This window comes from Sprattus sprattus, assembly GCF_963457725.1.
Source record: "Sprattus sprattus genome assembly, chromosome: 8".
NCBI lineage: Eukaryota > Metazoa > Chordata > Actinopteri > Clupeiformes > Clupeidae > Sprattus > Sprattus sprattus.
The window spans coordinates 5,088,683-5,103,232 of record NC_137927.1 but is presented as its reverse complement, the minus strand read 5'-3'; the positions used below and the strand labels follow the sequence as shown (position 1 = coordinate 5,103,232).

Below are 14,550 nucleotides of genomic sequence, written 5' to 3'. Positions count from 1 at the left end.
GTGTGTGTGTGTGTGTGTGTGTGTGTGTGTATGTGTGTGTGTAGAGAGAAAGAGAGAGAGGTGATACAAAATAAGTTGCATTCTCTAAACAATGCTGCTGTTTGAACAGGGGGTGTGTGCCAAGGCTTTGGGGCATGTGAAACAAGGGCTAAAAAACATCTAAATTCTAGCTGCATGGGGACTTTTAATATACATACTCACAATTTCTAAATTATGTGAGAGTCGATTTATTTGTAACATATGTATATATGTATATATATATACTGTATATTAGACATGTCATTACAATTGTAAACTGATTAAATTGCAATTACAAGCAAATACAGCTTAATGACACTGTCAATGCAAATAATACAAAGAAGAAAAAAAAAGTTTTAAAAAAGGGCACAGTAAGTGTTCAAAACAGGAACTGCTGTTTGGCATTGAGATGTTGATAAGAAAATTAAGACCGTTAACTGATTGTAGCTTATTTCAATGTACATAGATAAGTTTCAATGCAAATTAAATGACAAGATGTGACATGCAGCAAACATTATCTTGAACTGGGATCAGATTTAAAAGTAACAGAAAGCCTGTCAGTAAAAAACACTGCACTAGCCATCAAACTGTACACTTAGTTATAAAACTTACAGAATGCATCCACTACATTCACATTGATGACAGTGGCTGGCTACAATTAGGACTATACTCGTGTCTTTTGTTAGCACGCCCCATTATTTGGCAATTTTGTTGATGTGTACGCTCCATCTACAGCAAAGCATATGCAGTAATGTCAGATCTTGCATTTGCATTCATAGTGTGTAAACTGCTTTTCGAAAGTCTGAAAAAGTTAAACGGCTACCCTGGCCCTTGGCAAAGAAAATACAAACAGCAGAGGTGCCTCATACAAACACAGAAGTAAAACAAAGAGCTGTCTGCGGCAACAACATAAAGATACACGGCGTACAAAAATAAGATATAATTTCAAATGTCAAGCATTGCTAATTAGCTTTTTCATATTACCACTGAATGTTAAAACAGAGAAAACACAGAGAAGAGAGCCATAATTTACATGACCTAAATGTTTTACCCCAATTATTAACATATTTGGCTTTAAAAATATCATACTAGTAGCTAGGCCATTCTTGATTTTTATGTAATTTTGTTTTTTTTTATTAAGTATTAATATTTTTTAAATGTTTCCAAATATATGTATATATATTTATATATTAAGACACATATATTCAACGTATGTAAGCATTATTTAAAAGCCATCTGTTTGTGAAAATACATAAAAATATTTTTTGTTTAGTTTTTTATTATAATTTTATTTATAAAAGAAGAAAACATTTTCACATCCTGACACAGATGAAGTCATATGTGCTTGAGTTAAAATGGATTCGTAATCTTGTGGCGGTAGCTACGGAAACAGATGTGTCGTCTTGACAATGAGACCCCAACCATTCCAATCTCCTAGTTCCTAGTGCAGTTCCCTCCAAAGCAGCTGTACAAGTCAGTCAAACTGCATCTCTAGCTCATCACAACAAAAACAAAAATAATAACAAAGCAAACATTTATAAGGGACTGGAATGATGTCCTTGGTGCACAAAGACAGCGCATCCTTTGTATCCATAGACCCTAATGCCAATAAGAGAAGAGGGCCTAGGAGAGAAAATGTCTCTGTGATCAACTGAAAGCCATTCAACCAAACTGAATAGGTAAAGAGAGAGTGAAAGAGAGAGAAAAACAACACAAGAAAATACGAGATGGAATCAGAGATGCAAGATATAGAGAACAAAGAGAGAGAGAGAGAGAGAGATGGAGAGAGAGACATGAAAATAAAGGGATGTGGAATAAAGAAAGGCAGAAGAAAAGAGAAAGTGAGAGCGAGAGAGACAGAGGGATGGCATCTTATGAAATAAAGAAGGGCAGAGGAAAAGAGAGAGAGAGAGAGAGATAGGGAGAGAGACTGCTGTGGAGTATAAGGCACTGGATGTGTAGTGGTCCGTTAGGAGAGATCGGAGAGGCTGACGTTCATGCCCATGCCTCCAGGGCCGGCGTAGGGCACTGCATGCACTGCTTTGGGAAACTCAGGAGTCATCACTCGCCCATTCTCCCCCGTACTGCCAGTGATAGACAACCGCGCTTTACTCCGCATCGCGTCCGAGAAGGTCATCTACACACACACACACACATACACACACATACACACACACACACACACACACACACACACACACACACACACACACACACACACACATACACAAATACACATACACATACACACACGCACACACACAAAAGATAGCCACAGGTTAGAAGAATCACTTCACTCACCTTGTGAGCTGAAATTTGAGTATGACTTCACAGTACAGTATACACATGGTGATGCAGATGTACAATGAGAAGGAAGCAAAGGAGACAAACAGGTAAAAAAAATCCATCTAAAGGTGGGCAGGCAAAACTACAGCAAAATAGAGAAGACTAACCACACAGACATGTGGAGATACAGACACAAGACGATGAATGAGAAAGAGAAGGTTAAACGATAAAGATAACGGAAGATAACCAATGGGGAGAAATCAATGTCTAGCACAGATTACCATATCTATACATCTACAACATATAGCTAAGGGGGGTGGGAGAGCAGTGGAGTAGGGGTCTTAAATCATAACACTGTTACATACAGTACAAGAGACTCATCTGAGCTCTCCAATCAGTACACTGAAGAATGGGTAGGGGGATGGAGAAGAGAAGCGTGCACGGGGGGTTGACTTAATGACGACCGTTTTTTCCTACCCCCATTAAATTTTAACACTTTCGATCCCATACACGTTGTACCCTTCCTTATAAGTGGCAAAATTCTGTGAATTCTGCGAGGAAGGGGGGTTAATATTCTGTGTATTCTTTGCCACCTTCATGCGCTTGGCTTCGGCGCGCGACTTGTAACAGAACTCAATCAGGGCCACCAGCATGGCCAGGCCGAGACCGCCCACCAGGATGTAGAAGACGCCAGCCACGTTGCTCAGACTGAGCGCACTGGTCTTCTCCTGCGGAACGCACACGAGACACTCGTCAGGGCCTCCATGGCAGGGACCACGGCCCAGAGGGGCCGAAAGGTCAAAAGGTCAAACAGCAAGCAGAACTTAACATCACATCATCACATTACATGAGTGCTTACAGTTACAGTTTAGACTTAAATTAGCATTTTCATTTAAATACAATTATTTGTATTTAAGCATAATTAGTGCGCTGTTAACAGTGTGTGGCTGCTTGTTTTGTATGGGTTGGAACTGGTAAAGCAATGGTGCCAATCAGGGGTGTTAGAAGCAGTGTAATCTGCGGCATGAACTCATAGCTACTGGGCTGCTAGCTGATGCAACAGGAACAAGCTGCTGTGTCTGTCTGTGTGTCTGGAGTCAGCTAGCGGTGTTCGGCTAACATAGCAGTGTTCTGGCTGCAGCTGACTGGATGGGCCACTGTGAATGGTATACTCCTAGATGGCCAAGTATAGGGATGACCAAGAGAGTGGGCTCTGGGGGAGGGGTTGGAGGGAGGAAGGGGCAGCATTAAGAGACAGCGACAGGAAGGGAGGTGGAGCGTTTCCGGGGGGAGACAGAGAGGCACGTTCACACAGACATATGGGTCAGTCGCACAGGGCCTAGGGTGTACACCCATCTCTTCTGTGAGTGTTACAGAAACCTCAGCAGAGGGCACATGTCATTTATTCCCCTCAATGCCAAGAGAGAATAAATCAACAATTAATCTAGCATGCTCTGCCTCTATTCTAATTCTGTAAATTACAGATTAAGTTTTCCTTCCTTATCACCAGATGGAACTCCAAATCTAGCACTGCTCTTAAGCCTTTGTCTTTTTTTCCTGTGATTTCAAGCTCAACATCAATTTTTTAGATCTCCCAAATGTATAAATGCTAGACTCTTTCTGCTTGATGTCTGGAATATGGTATTGCCCCACTAGGATTATCTATTAGTTTAAATAATGGCTCTTTCAGTTTTCTGTTTTGTATCTATGGCACTATTTCCCTCTGCCCTCTTTTCTTGGGAATTATAATTTAGTTAATTTAGTTTTATAATTAGATAGTTTTGATTCCATGGGCATAAACATATTTTACACATTGACACTGAAATATAAGCAATCACAAACACAAACACAAATACAAACACAGAGACTGAAACGCACTCACAGAAACTATTACTAGCACAGATACACAAACACTACTACCAAACAGATACACAAACACTATTACAAGCAAACACACCCACATACATACACACATTGAGAAACAGACACTGACACTAAAAACATCTTGGACACCCTTATAGATGGTCTAGGCTTAACCAGGTGACAAACGGAAAATCGAATCAGTAAGCTAGCCGGTCTCTTGTCTGTCTGGCTGTGACCTACAGTATGTCTCATGTGTCTTTGCAGCTTGGCTCCGTTTAGCTTTAGTCTGTGCGAGCTGAAAGGAAGGTGTGTTACACAGTATGTGTGAGAGGTAAGGTTAGGGGGTGCACATGTCAGGGCTGGCTCAGCATGCATTACATGGCTGCAGTCTTCAGGTGCAGTCGCCAGCATTATTTACAGTCTGCAGGCATTAGTTTAACATCTCTCCAGTGCTTCTCATGCTTTAACTTAACAAATAGGCTTTGTGCATTTGGCTTTAAGACTGTGTGTTTGTCATTACTAAGCACATGGGGTCATTCTCTTAAGACGAGTGTGTTTGATCACAAAGACTCTGCAGAGACTGACCTTACTTCCCGAGTCCTTGGCTCCACATTCACCCTTATCGTACCACCATTTGTTTTTCAGCTTGTCTAAGACGCCTTGCTCACTGAGTTTCAATACTGCAAGGTTTACTGGGATTCTTCACGTGGGGAATAACATAAATAACATTATCAATGTTATTTTATGTTATTATTAACAATACACTGATTCAACTTCCTCTTAGACTCTTTTTTTTTCCTGTTCTTTTTTTGGTTGTTCTTTTCCTTTCGTATCACCATGGCGATCAGGACGTTGATGCGCCATTTGGCCTAAGCAAAAGAGACTTTAGCAGAGCCAGATGTGCATTAACGTATCGCCCGGAGTAAGCAGCAGAAACAGCAGTGCGGCGTACACACAGACGCCAGGCCAATCAGAGGGAGTGAGCAGTGAGTGGTCCTCACTGCAGGCAATGTGTAGGCCTGTCTGCCTCTACTCTTACACTTCTGCCATGAGATGGCAGCCATTTTGAAAATGGCGGCCGTCAGTGTTGGCACTGTCGGGGTTAGAGTTAGTGGTTACTGATTTTTGTTCTCCGTGCCGGTCTGCTGCTTACTGTTGGATTTGCAGTGAATTACCCATCATGCTCTCTGGGGCTGACCTTGGAATCACCTCCCCCGCTGCCGCACTCTCCTTTGTCGTACCACCATTTGTTTTTCAATTTGTCCAACAGGCCTTGTTCATTCAGTTTTAGAACTGCGAGGTTAACCGCATTTCTTGAAACGATAAAACATACTTGTAAGACAGGGTGAGCCATTTCTCAATTGTTTTCCTTTCTGTTATCTTTGCACATTCCTATGTGCATTTAACTAACTAATGTAGAAATAAATAATAATTAAAAAAAGATCTCCCCAGTGTGGAAGTTACCCCACACCATTGGCACTCTGCAGCAGAGAAAGTTAGAGTAAGATACCTAGTCTGTGCCTGTGGTATACATCATTAAGGCAAACACTGACAGATCTTAGCTTCAAAAGAGGAAAAACAGACAGAGTGAAAGTTACGGGTGGGGAGATCACTAAAGTGATGCACTCTTTGTCTTCTACCTGCCAGTGAGACTACAATAGAAACAGCAGAAGGACAGCTGCAGCTAGTGGACAGATCTTAAAGAGAGAAAGAGAGAGAGAGATGCATGCAACATTACACCCACCCACCCCTACTAACGGCTGTGCTCAGGTCAATATCACTAAATGCTGGAGAGAATTAGCCAATTAGGTAGGGTAAAAGGTTCTTGCCCAATTAAAGAGAGTAGAGGTTTCTGCCAATTAGAAAGGATGGAGACTGTTTCAGAGTTGCCCGGGTACCATAAGCATTTAACCAGACAAGTCAGCACATTTGTACCAAGAGCATAAGAAAACATCAGCATATGACAGAATAATGGAAACCCCAGCCATGTCACCTCTTAGATAGACTAAATTTGGTGTTTTAATGGCCGAATTTAACTTCAAAAGCAGATATCAGGTTTATTTTTTTAACAAACATGTGCATGGCAGGGGTTTGAGTAAAATATTTCAAAACATTTCACTCTAATGAAGCAGATAAACATAAGAAACATAACATTTCACTCTTATGAAGCAGATAAACATAAGAAACATAACATTTCACTCTTATGAAGCAGATAAACATAAGAAACACAAGATAACGGGGGGGGGGGGGGTATGGGGTGAGAAGGAGGTTAAACACAACTTCAAAACATTCAAAGATTCAAACAGAGATATAAGGACATAACTGGACAATAACACACTTCCCAAATACACCACCCGTCTCAGCCTAGATAAATAGTATATGGCTTTGTTGCTACTAAGCATGTCAACCATTTGCAACTGATATTCAGATGTATAAAATACCAAATTGATTGATAATTTTAAATTAGTTCCCACTCTGGCATATTACATGTATGGTTATGTCTTCAATGAGATTTTTTGCATGTCATTCATGCCTTTATCAATTTGCAATTCATTATTAATTTTACAATAAATTGCAATCTCATTTTCTTTTATGAAGGAGGTGGGTAGTTTGACTCCACCATCTCCTCATACAAACCAGAGGACTTTAAGCAAAGCTACATCAGGGTAGGTGGGATACTATAACAACATTGGACACATTGTTATACTATTCCACCCACCTTAATGAGGATCCTTTGGGCGTGGCGATGCCGTATCCTTTGGAGTCCAGGTTCCCCCCGACCTTCATGGTGTCGCAGGGCTTCCGCTGCTCGATGTACTCGTTCATGGTGGACTCCAGCAGGTAGGCGTACTTGCCCTTGGACTTGCGCACACGCATCACCCCCTCGGCCGTCGTTTTGACAAACACAGAGGGCTCAGCGCTGCGCATGTACGTCCACATTTTATCAAAAAGGGCAATTTTGGAGCGCTGGTGTTGGGGAAAGAGAGAAAGAAGTACCTCAGTAAACATGTAGCTGTCAGATGCTAATCACAATTAACTATTAAGAAGTGATACAACTAAGTCATTGAGTATGCATAATGATATAATGAAACATCAGTCCTCTAGATGCTTGTATGTGACTTGTCCTGTACATATGAATTTGTATGGTCACATGACTCACACAACAGCTATGTGAAGTATGCTAGCATAAAGGGCTAATCCAGCGAAGAATCTTACCCTGAAGAACTCTTTGGTTGATCCGGAGTCTAGAGTGCCATAGGCTATATCACTCTGTTTGGCTAGGTCCTCTGCGCTCTCTATGGGCGACACCATTCTCTCCACTGTCAGGAAGGCAGCCAGGTTGGCAGTGTAGGACGAGATTATGATCAAGGTGAAGAACCACCACACGCCACCAACAATCCGTCCAGACAGGGACCTAAAGGGTCAAACACACACAAGAGAGAGACAAACACATTCAAACGCATCAAAGACTCCTTCTGGGTTCTTCCTTTTATGTACTCAAACTTAAACTTTCTTGAGGCCTGCAGAAACTGTCATGTCAACGCAGTTTAGAGCATCGTCCAAATGATCAGGGACTCGCTAATGGATGTTACTATAAGTGTTAGCAAGAACTGTTTTGGGGCAATCTGTGGTAGCCCACATTTGATTCATCTTTTAGGGGGATCAAATAATAATGAGGTCTTTAATTTGTAATTATTAAAATTTCACTTTGGTTTCATGCATTATTAGTGGCAGCAAGCTATGTGATTGCAAAAACATTTTGGATGCACTCTCCCTCAGACATGTCCGTGTCCCTTACTAAGTGTCACACCGGATGCCATCTGCTAACACTAAGGGATTACTGTTACAAAAACAATGGGTGGCACACTGCAGTTTCACTAGCTTGGTTCAGTGTTTAGAGTTCATTGGCCCCATCATGTTGTATAGAATCAGTATACGGCAGAGCCATACTCTACTTTTCAGCAGTTCACCAATGAAGCTGGAGGTGGGAGTGTCAACAATATCACAAGACCTAATTGTGTGACACCACAAAATTAACATTAGGGGTGTTGTACACTTTCATGACCACAATAAGCGCTAGGCTGGGATATGAGTTTCAACAAACAAAAATAAAATGGATAGCAGTATAGCTGATGGCTGAATCTTGGTCCACAAACCTGGGTGAGATGTCACACCCCTGCCTCATGAAGGCGCCCAGGGAAAACCAGAGGCTGTTGAATATCCCAAACTCGTTGGTCGACTCGCTGGTCTGGATCTGTCCGTCCTCGTACTCCTCTGTGTGCCACTCGTAGGGGCTGAATCGGCTGACCAAGAAGAGCACCACGCTCACGCCGATGTATGCAAACACGATGCACATCCAGATCTCGTAGGCCAGCGGGTCAAGAAAGGAAAAGACGCCCGGCTTGGACTTCTGGGGTTTCTTGATCATGATGGAGATGCCCAGACTCATGAAGGGTTTGGAGAAGTCAATCACTTCCTCTCGGACCAGGGTTATAGTCAGAGGTGCGATCGCCACATCGGCTTTCTGCCAAGGAGTTTCAAGAAACAATCAGCTTAACAGCACAGCAACATACACTTCACTTCAATTTAGGCTTTCCCAGTATAACATTGGCAGTTCATCAGAGAGTACTGTATACTGGGATGGAATGCTTTAGAAGTTGAAGCATTAGTACTGAGTAGCGTCAACACAGCAGCAATTAGCTAAAAGGATGATTTTTACATATTTTTGCTAACAAGGTACATCTGTAATCTGCTGTAATTGATGAACTATGATAAGAGGCATTGGAGTAGGCTGCAAAACACTTCAATCTGCTAAAAATGTGTTTTGATCCGCTCGCATCCTAGAATGTTAATTATTCATATTATGAGAACAGAACACAGCCAAGCATCTGTATACACCAGTGAAGTAAACACAGACGGTTGTCTTTACCCCATAAACTAATTCTCCGACCATTCCGTTCCAGATTTTAGTCTCGGCATCGCGAGCGCCGTACTTCCCATCTGACACTATCTTGAGCTGGTACTTGAAGCCGCAGTGCTTGGCGATCTCAGCTGCTAGGTCTACACAGTAGCCCTCATAGCGCTCATTATCCACAAACAGGTCTGCATTCTTCTTCAGCATTACATATGGAGCTTCCTATAGAGAGAGAGACAGAGAGAGGGAGAGAGAGAGAGGGAAAGAGACAGGGAGAGGGAGAGAGAGAGAGAGAGGGAGAGAGAGTAATGAGAGAGAGAGAGACAGAGAGAGGGAGAGAGGGGGAGAGAGAGAGAGAGAGAGACAGGGATAGGGAGAGAGAGGTATGAGACAGATAGAGACAGAGAGAGAGAGAGAGAGAGAGAGAGAGACAGGGATAGGGAGAGAGAGGAATGAGACAGATAGAGACAGAGAGAGGGAGAGAGAGAGAAGGAGAGAGAGACGTTAGATGCTGTGGAGGGACACGTCTGTCCCGGCATTCATGACAGCTGCTGAAACTGCACAATGCGTGACAGCTTTTTTTGTCATAGGAATTCTACTTGGTGGTATTGTGTCCATAAGTCTATGAGAAATGTGGCACTCCAATATATTTGGACACACATTCTTTCCATCGCTTTTCAAATATAAAACATCTTTCACTGTTACACACTACCTGTCTACTCTGCGTCATTCATTTGTTGTTCTATTTGAACAGCCAATCACAAGGAAAAAATTATTTGGGGGAAGAATGATCCATACTTAAACCATAAAACTGACAACTGAGAACAGCCTATAGAAATATAATATAATTATGAAACAGAGGAGAATTTACCAGAATTGTTGTCACTATCACAGTCTTGTTTTCCAAACCCAAGGTGTCATTGGGAAACACATCTGATTTTGTAACCGCCATTTTGTCAACCTCATTCCAGTATCCAATCTGCATTGAGACAAAATGACACATTCAGTTGAAGCGAATGTGTTACATATTCATTTGAACCAGATCTCCATCATGTCACGGATCCTGAAAAGAGAACCTGGGCTTTGAACCTCCAAAGAGGATGAAACAGCCACTTCAAATCACAAAACGCACGCGCACCCAAACACATGCACACACACAGACAAGCACACACTCCCATTTTGACATCTCCAAGCAGAAGTTTTCTGCATAACCATCTAATTATTGTCAAGTCCCGTCCTGTGAGATAGTTTATGTTTCCCCTGTGTTGTCATTATCTATGTTCTGTGTCGTGCGTTTGGCTCCACAAGGTCAACTGAACCCCTTACGGTACGAACTGGCCAAGATGGATCCAGCCGACACGGAGGCGGTGCGCCTGGCTCTGCAAGCCCAGGGCAAAAGAATCGTCCAGACCGAAGAGGTTCTACATGCCGTGAGTACCGAGGTGTCCGGGATCTCTGCCACAGTTCTTTCCGACGGAACGCGCTCGGGTAGCGTATATCATCTTCTTTCTTACTGGCCGAGCTGCGAAGTGGGCGACTGCTGAGTGGGCTAGAGGCACAACGATCTGTGCCTCAGTGCAGCTGTTCACAGAGAGTTTAGGCAAAATATTTGATCACACTGCTCATGGTAGAGAGGCAGCACGATCATTGATGGATCTAACGCAGGGTAATCGTAGTGTTAGTGCATATGCTATGGAATTTCGTTCTCTGGCCACAGATAGTGGTTGGAATGAGGAGTCACTTTTCGACGCTTTCATGCGTGGATTGGCTGATCATATTAGGGATCGAGCTGCCAACGGATGTCGATTCTCTCATCGCTCTAGTGAATCTGATTGAGAACCGTATGAAGCTATGAGAGAGAGCCAAGCCGCACGTCAACCCTCCGTTCCTAAGTGGACCAGCGACTGATTCTCGTCAACATTCCTGGCGATCTGCTCGGTTCAGTCCAGCGGCTGCCTCACCAGCGCCTCCCGTGGATGTGGAGGAGCCAATGCAGTTCCCCTGCCTAAACTGCCCTCTGCCAAAGAGACTGCAGAGGCAGTTCTGTCCCATGTTTTTCGCATACATGGTTTTCCTAGGGATGTGGTGTCAGATCGGGGACCACAGTTTATTTCTCAATTCTGGAAGGCTTTTTGTTCTCTCCTCGGTGCCACGGTCAGCCTCTCTTCAGGTTACCATCCCCAGTCTAATGGCCAAGTGGAGATGTTGAACCAGGAACTGGAGATCGGATTACGCTGTCTAGTCTCCCAGAGTCCAACCACGTGGAGTAAACATCTCATGTGGGTGGAGTATGCGCACAACACGCTACCCAGTGCTTCTACTGGCTTGTCTCCGTTTCAGTGTGCTTACGGTTACCAGCCACCCCTGTTCCCCGACCTTGAGGCGGAAGTTAGCATCCCCTCTGCCCAGAGCTTCATCCACCGATGTCGTCGTGTTTGGAAGGGAGCCCGAGATATGCTCATGAGGAGTGCAACCCAGTCGAAGAGGATGGCGGATCGACGACGGACTCCTGCTCCTAATTACCAGCCTGGACATAAGGTTTGGTTGTCCACACGTGACCTTCCCTTGCGTGTGGAGTCCCGCAAGTTGGCTCCCCGGTTTGTGGGGCCATTCCCAGTATCTAGAGTCATTAACCCTGTTGCTGTTCGTCTCAAACTTCCCAGGTCTATGAGGGTTCACCCCACCTTCCACGTTTCCCGGGTCAAACCAGTTAAGGAGAGCCCTTTGGTTCCCCCCGCTAAGCCTCCACCTCCTCCTAGGTTTGTCGATGGGGGTCCTGTCTTCACTGTCAAACTCCTTCTGTCAGTTCGACGTCGTGGCCGTGGAAGGCAGTATCTGGTGGATTGGGAGGGTTATGGTCCTGAGGAGAGGTCATGGGTTTCCACGAGTAACATCATGGATCCCTCCCTCATCCAGGATTTTCATCGCCTCCACCCTGATCTACCTGGGGCGTCAGGTGCCGTCCCTATGGGGGGGGTACTGTAAAGTCCCGTCCTGTGAGATAGTTTATGTTTCCCCTGTGTTGTCATTATCTTTGTTCTGTGTCGTGCGTTTGGCTCCACAAGTTCAACTGAAACCCTTACAATTATTTGACCTGACAAACTCACATGCCAATCTTTTGTTTCTCACATGATGATTAGTGGTGTCCTGTATTACCTTGACTGGGCCATTATTCTTCAGCTCCATGATATTCACTGAGTAGTTCACTCGTTTCCCATGCTGATCAAACTGGATGTTTCCTGTGAGGCCTTCAACTTTCACCTAATTCATTGAAAGTGAGCACAGCAAAAACAAACAACACGTAATCACGTAAACAATCGATTTGTGCTTTAGCCATCATAGTCAAGATGTAGAAGATGCAAAACAATATTTTGGATGTTTTATTACTCCGCCTGCCTCTATTAGAAGTGTATCATATACGGTGCACTATATGCAATGATCACTTACCAGTATGTTCAGTCAAACAAATGAAGGTACCAGTAAGCACCAAGGGCATGTAATGTAGCAGGTGAATCTGGTCTTTTTGGGTAAATCTCTGCAGTACTTCTAACAGGTTTCATATGTGGAGAGCCCCCCCCCCCCCCCCCCACTGGCCCAAGAAGGTTTATCATTAGCATAGCTGTGTGAGTCACCTGTTTGGTAGGTCTAGCATTAGCATGGCAGTGTGCGTCACCTGTTTGAGGGCACGCTCGATCTCCACGCCCTGGGACCAAGGCACGGCCGGGTTGGCCAGGCAGTCTCCCGTGCCGGTGCCCTTGCGGGAGATGTCGATGCCCTGCTTGTGCAGGTAGCGGAACGCCTCCATCATCACATGCACTGCATCATATGTCAGCGCAGAGGTGTACTGTAGACACACACACACACACACACACACACAGAAATGCAAACACACGCACAAACCATAGACAATAAGTCCAATAGGTTTTTAACATATAACCCATGCCAATAAATTAGATTTCTTTTTTACTTTAAACCTTTAAACAGCACCTTTGTCTCAGAATCTTTCTGACATAACAGCTCTACTCCCTGTCCCCATATCTTCCCAAAAGCATTTTTGGAATGATGTCCTCTCATGGTAAATTCAGTGCTATGATGGTGTTGCCCCACAGCTTTATTGGCTATTTATTTTGAGAGGCAAATCTTATTGGATAACAACTATCTTATTGCGTGTTGCACAACAATGCCATGTTTATCGGACAAAAACAATGAGTGCTTGTTGAAATTACCTAGGGCCCATCCCAAGAAAAAAAAAAACGGAAATGGTTGAACATAAGGAGTCAAGACAACTGCGAAGAATGCGATCTGGCCCTGCGTTTAGCAGCTTTTCAACCCTCAGGTTAGTATGAGATTGTTACCTAAAGCCCTGAAAAGCATTTCACTGTAGCACTGGGTCCAGCTCACCCTAATTTTGCTGTCGGCTCCTGGATATTCCTTCTCCTCCAGTGTGTCCCACATCTGGTCAAACTTAGACACCATGGGGTCGTCAAAGTCAACGATCTGGAACCCAGACACGTTTGCACCTCCATACTGGATCTTTGACAGATCTCCATCCATAAAGCCCTAAGCATGGAAAGAGAGACACATGCACACCTGAGTATGGACTACAGCACTGAAACCCTAAACATGAGAGGATGGCAGAGAGAAAATATACATAGATAAAAATTAGTTTGTAGCTACAATCTGGAATGGCAAATTAAAATCCTGCAAAACAATCATTCAAACCTACAATTAATTAACTAAGAAACAAATAAATAAACAATTAATTAAAAAATAAACTATAAGGGCCCTCAGAGAGCATAGACCTCTGCCAAGGCTAAATGCCCTATCCTGCAATGCAAATGAAAGTGAAACTAAATTTGCGGATCCGCTCCAAAAATGTCTTCTTTGTTCTTCTTTAGACGATGTTACACCCTTCCACCAATTTTCATGAAACTAAAATGATAAACTCCTTGGTAAAGGTCATACAATTACTTTTCCGCCGGCAACTGACTCCTGCCTATAATTAAATGTTTTGTACAGAAGAACAGTGACTCACCAAATTTGCGATGATGTAATGATATCCCTTCACATGTCGACCAATTGTGATGACCTGGAGGGGACAATAGATTTAAAAATAACTGTAAAATAGTCCACTGTCAACAAATGAGCATTATACAAGCACATCTTATCTGGACATCTATAAGAAGACTACATACCATCAGAACACATGAGCCGAACATAACTTGCACATTTCAAAGTATTAGAGCAGTCTTGTGAAATGTCTCTGTGACCATCCCTATCTGGACTGTGGTCTTTCAGTATTGTTGACAGCAGCATGAATGGAAATGTATTGTTTGATATACATGGCTATTGAGTGTGATTTCTGTGGCTGGGAGAGTTATATGGGGCTTATAAAGCTGTTATACAACTGTATGCTAAACTGTTAAACGGTATGTATGTTCTTACATGCTATTAAAATATGCTATTAC

At 43.4% G+C, this 14,550-nt stretch overlaps 1 protein-coding gene across 2 annotated transcripts in view; it reads right to left on the bottom strand.

The window, feature by feature from the left end:
* Positions 1 to 2,786: 2,786 nt before the first annotated feature.
* Positions 2,787 to 14,550, bottom strand: part of gria2b (glutamate receptor, ionotropic, AMPA 2b) — a gene marked incomplete at its 3' end in the record, with an annotated part of 42,042 nt that continues 30,278 nt past the window's right edge. Inside the window, exons 5-15 of one of the 2 annotated variants that reach the window (XM_080843334.1) lie at positions 14,118 to 14,171; positions 13,484 to 13,642; positions 12,756 to 12,926; positions 12,239 to 12,343; positions 9,954 to 10,061; positions 9,098 to 9,304; positions 8,325 to 8,692; positions 7,384 to 7,582; positions 6,887 to 7,134; positions 5,366 to 5,480; positions 2,787 to 3,032 (exon numbers count right to left, since the gene is read on the bottom strand). In XM_080843334.1, coding sequence (XP_080699460.1) covers positions 2,787 to 3,032; positions 5,366 to 5,480; positions 6,887 to 7,134; positions 7,384 to 7,582; positions 8,325 to 8,692; positions 9,098 to 9,304; positions 9,954 to 10,061; positions 12,239 to 12,343; positions 12,756 to 12,926; positions 13,484 to 13,642; positions 14,118 to 14,171 — 1,980 coding nt within the window. Of the gene's footprint in view, positions 3,033 to 4,752; positions 4,868 to 5,365; positions 5,481 to 6,886; positions 7,135 to 7,383; positions 7,583 to 8,324; positions 8,693 to 9,097; positions 9,305 to 9,953; positions 10,062 to 12,238; positions 12,344 to 12,755; positions 12,927 to 13,483; positions 13,643 to 14,117; positions 14,172 to 14,550 lie in introns of both variants that reach the window. The other variant, XM_080843335.1, reaches the window with a different exon arrangement.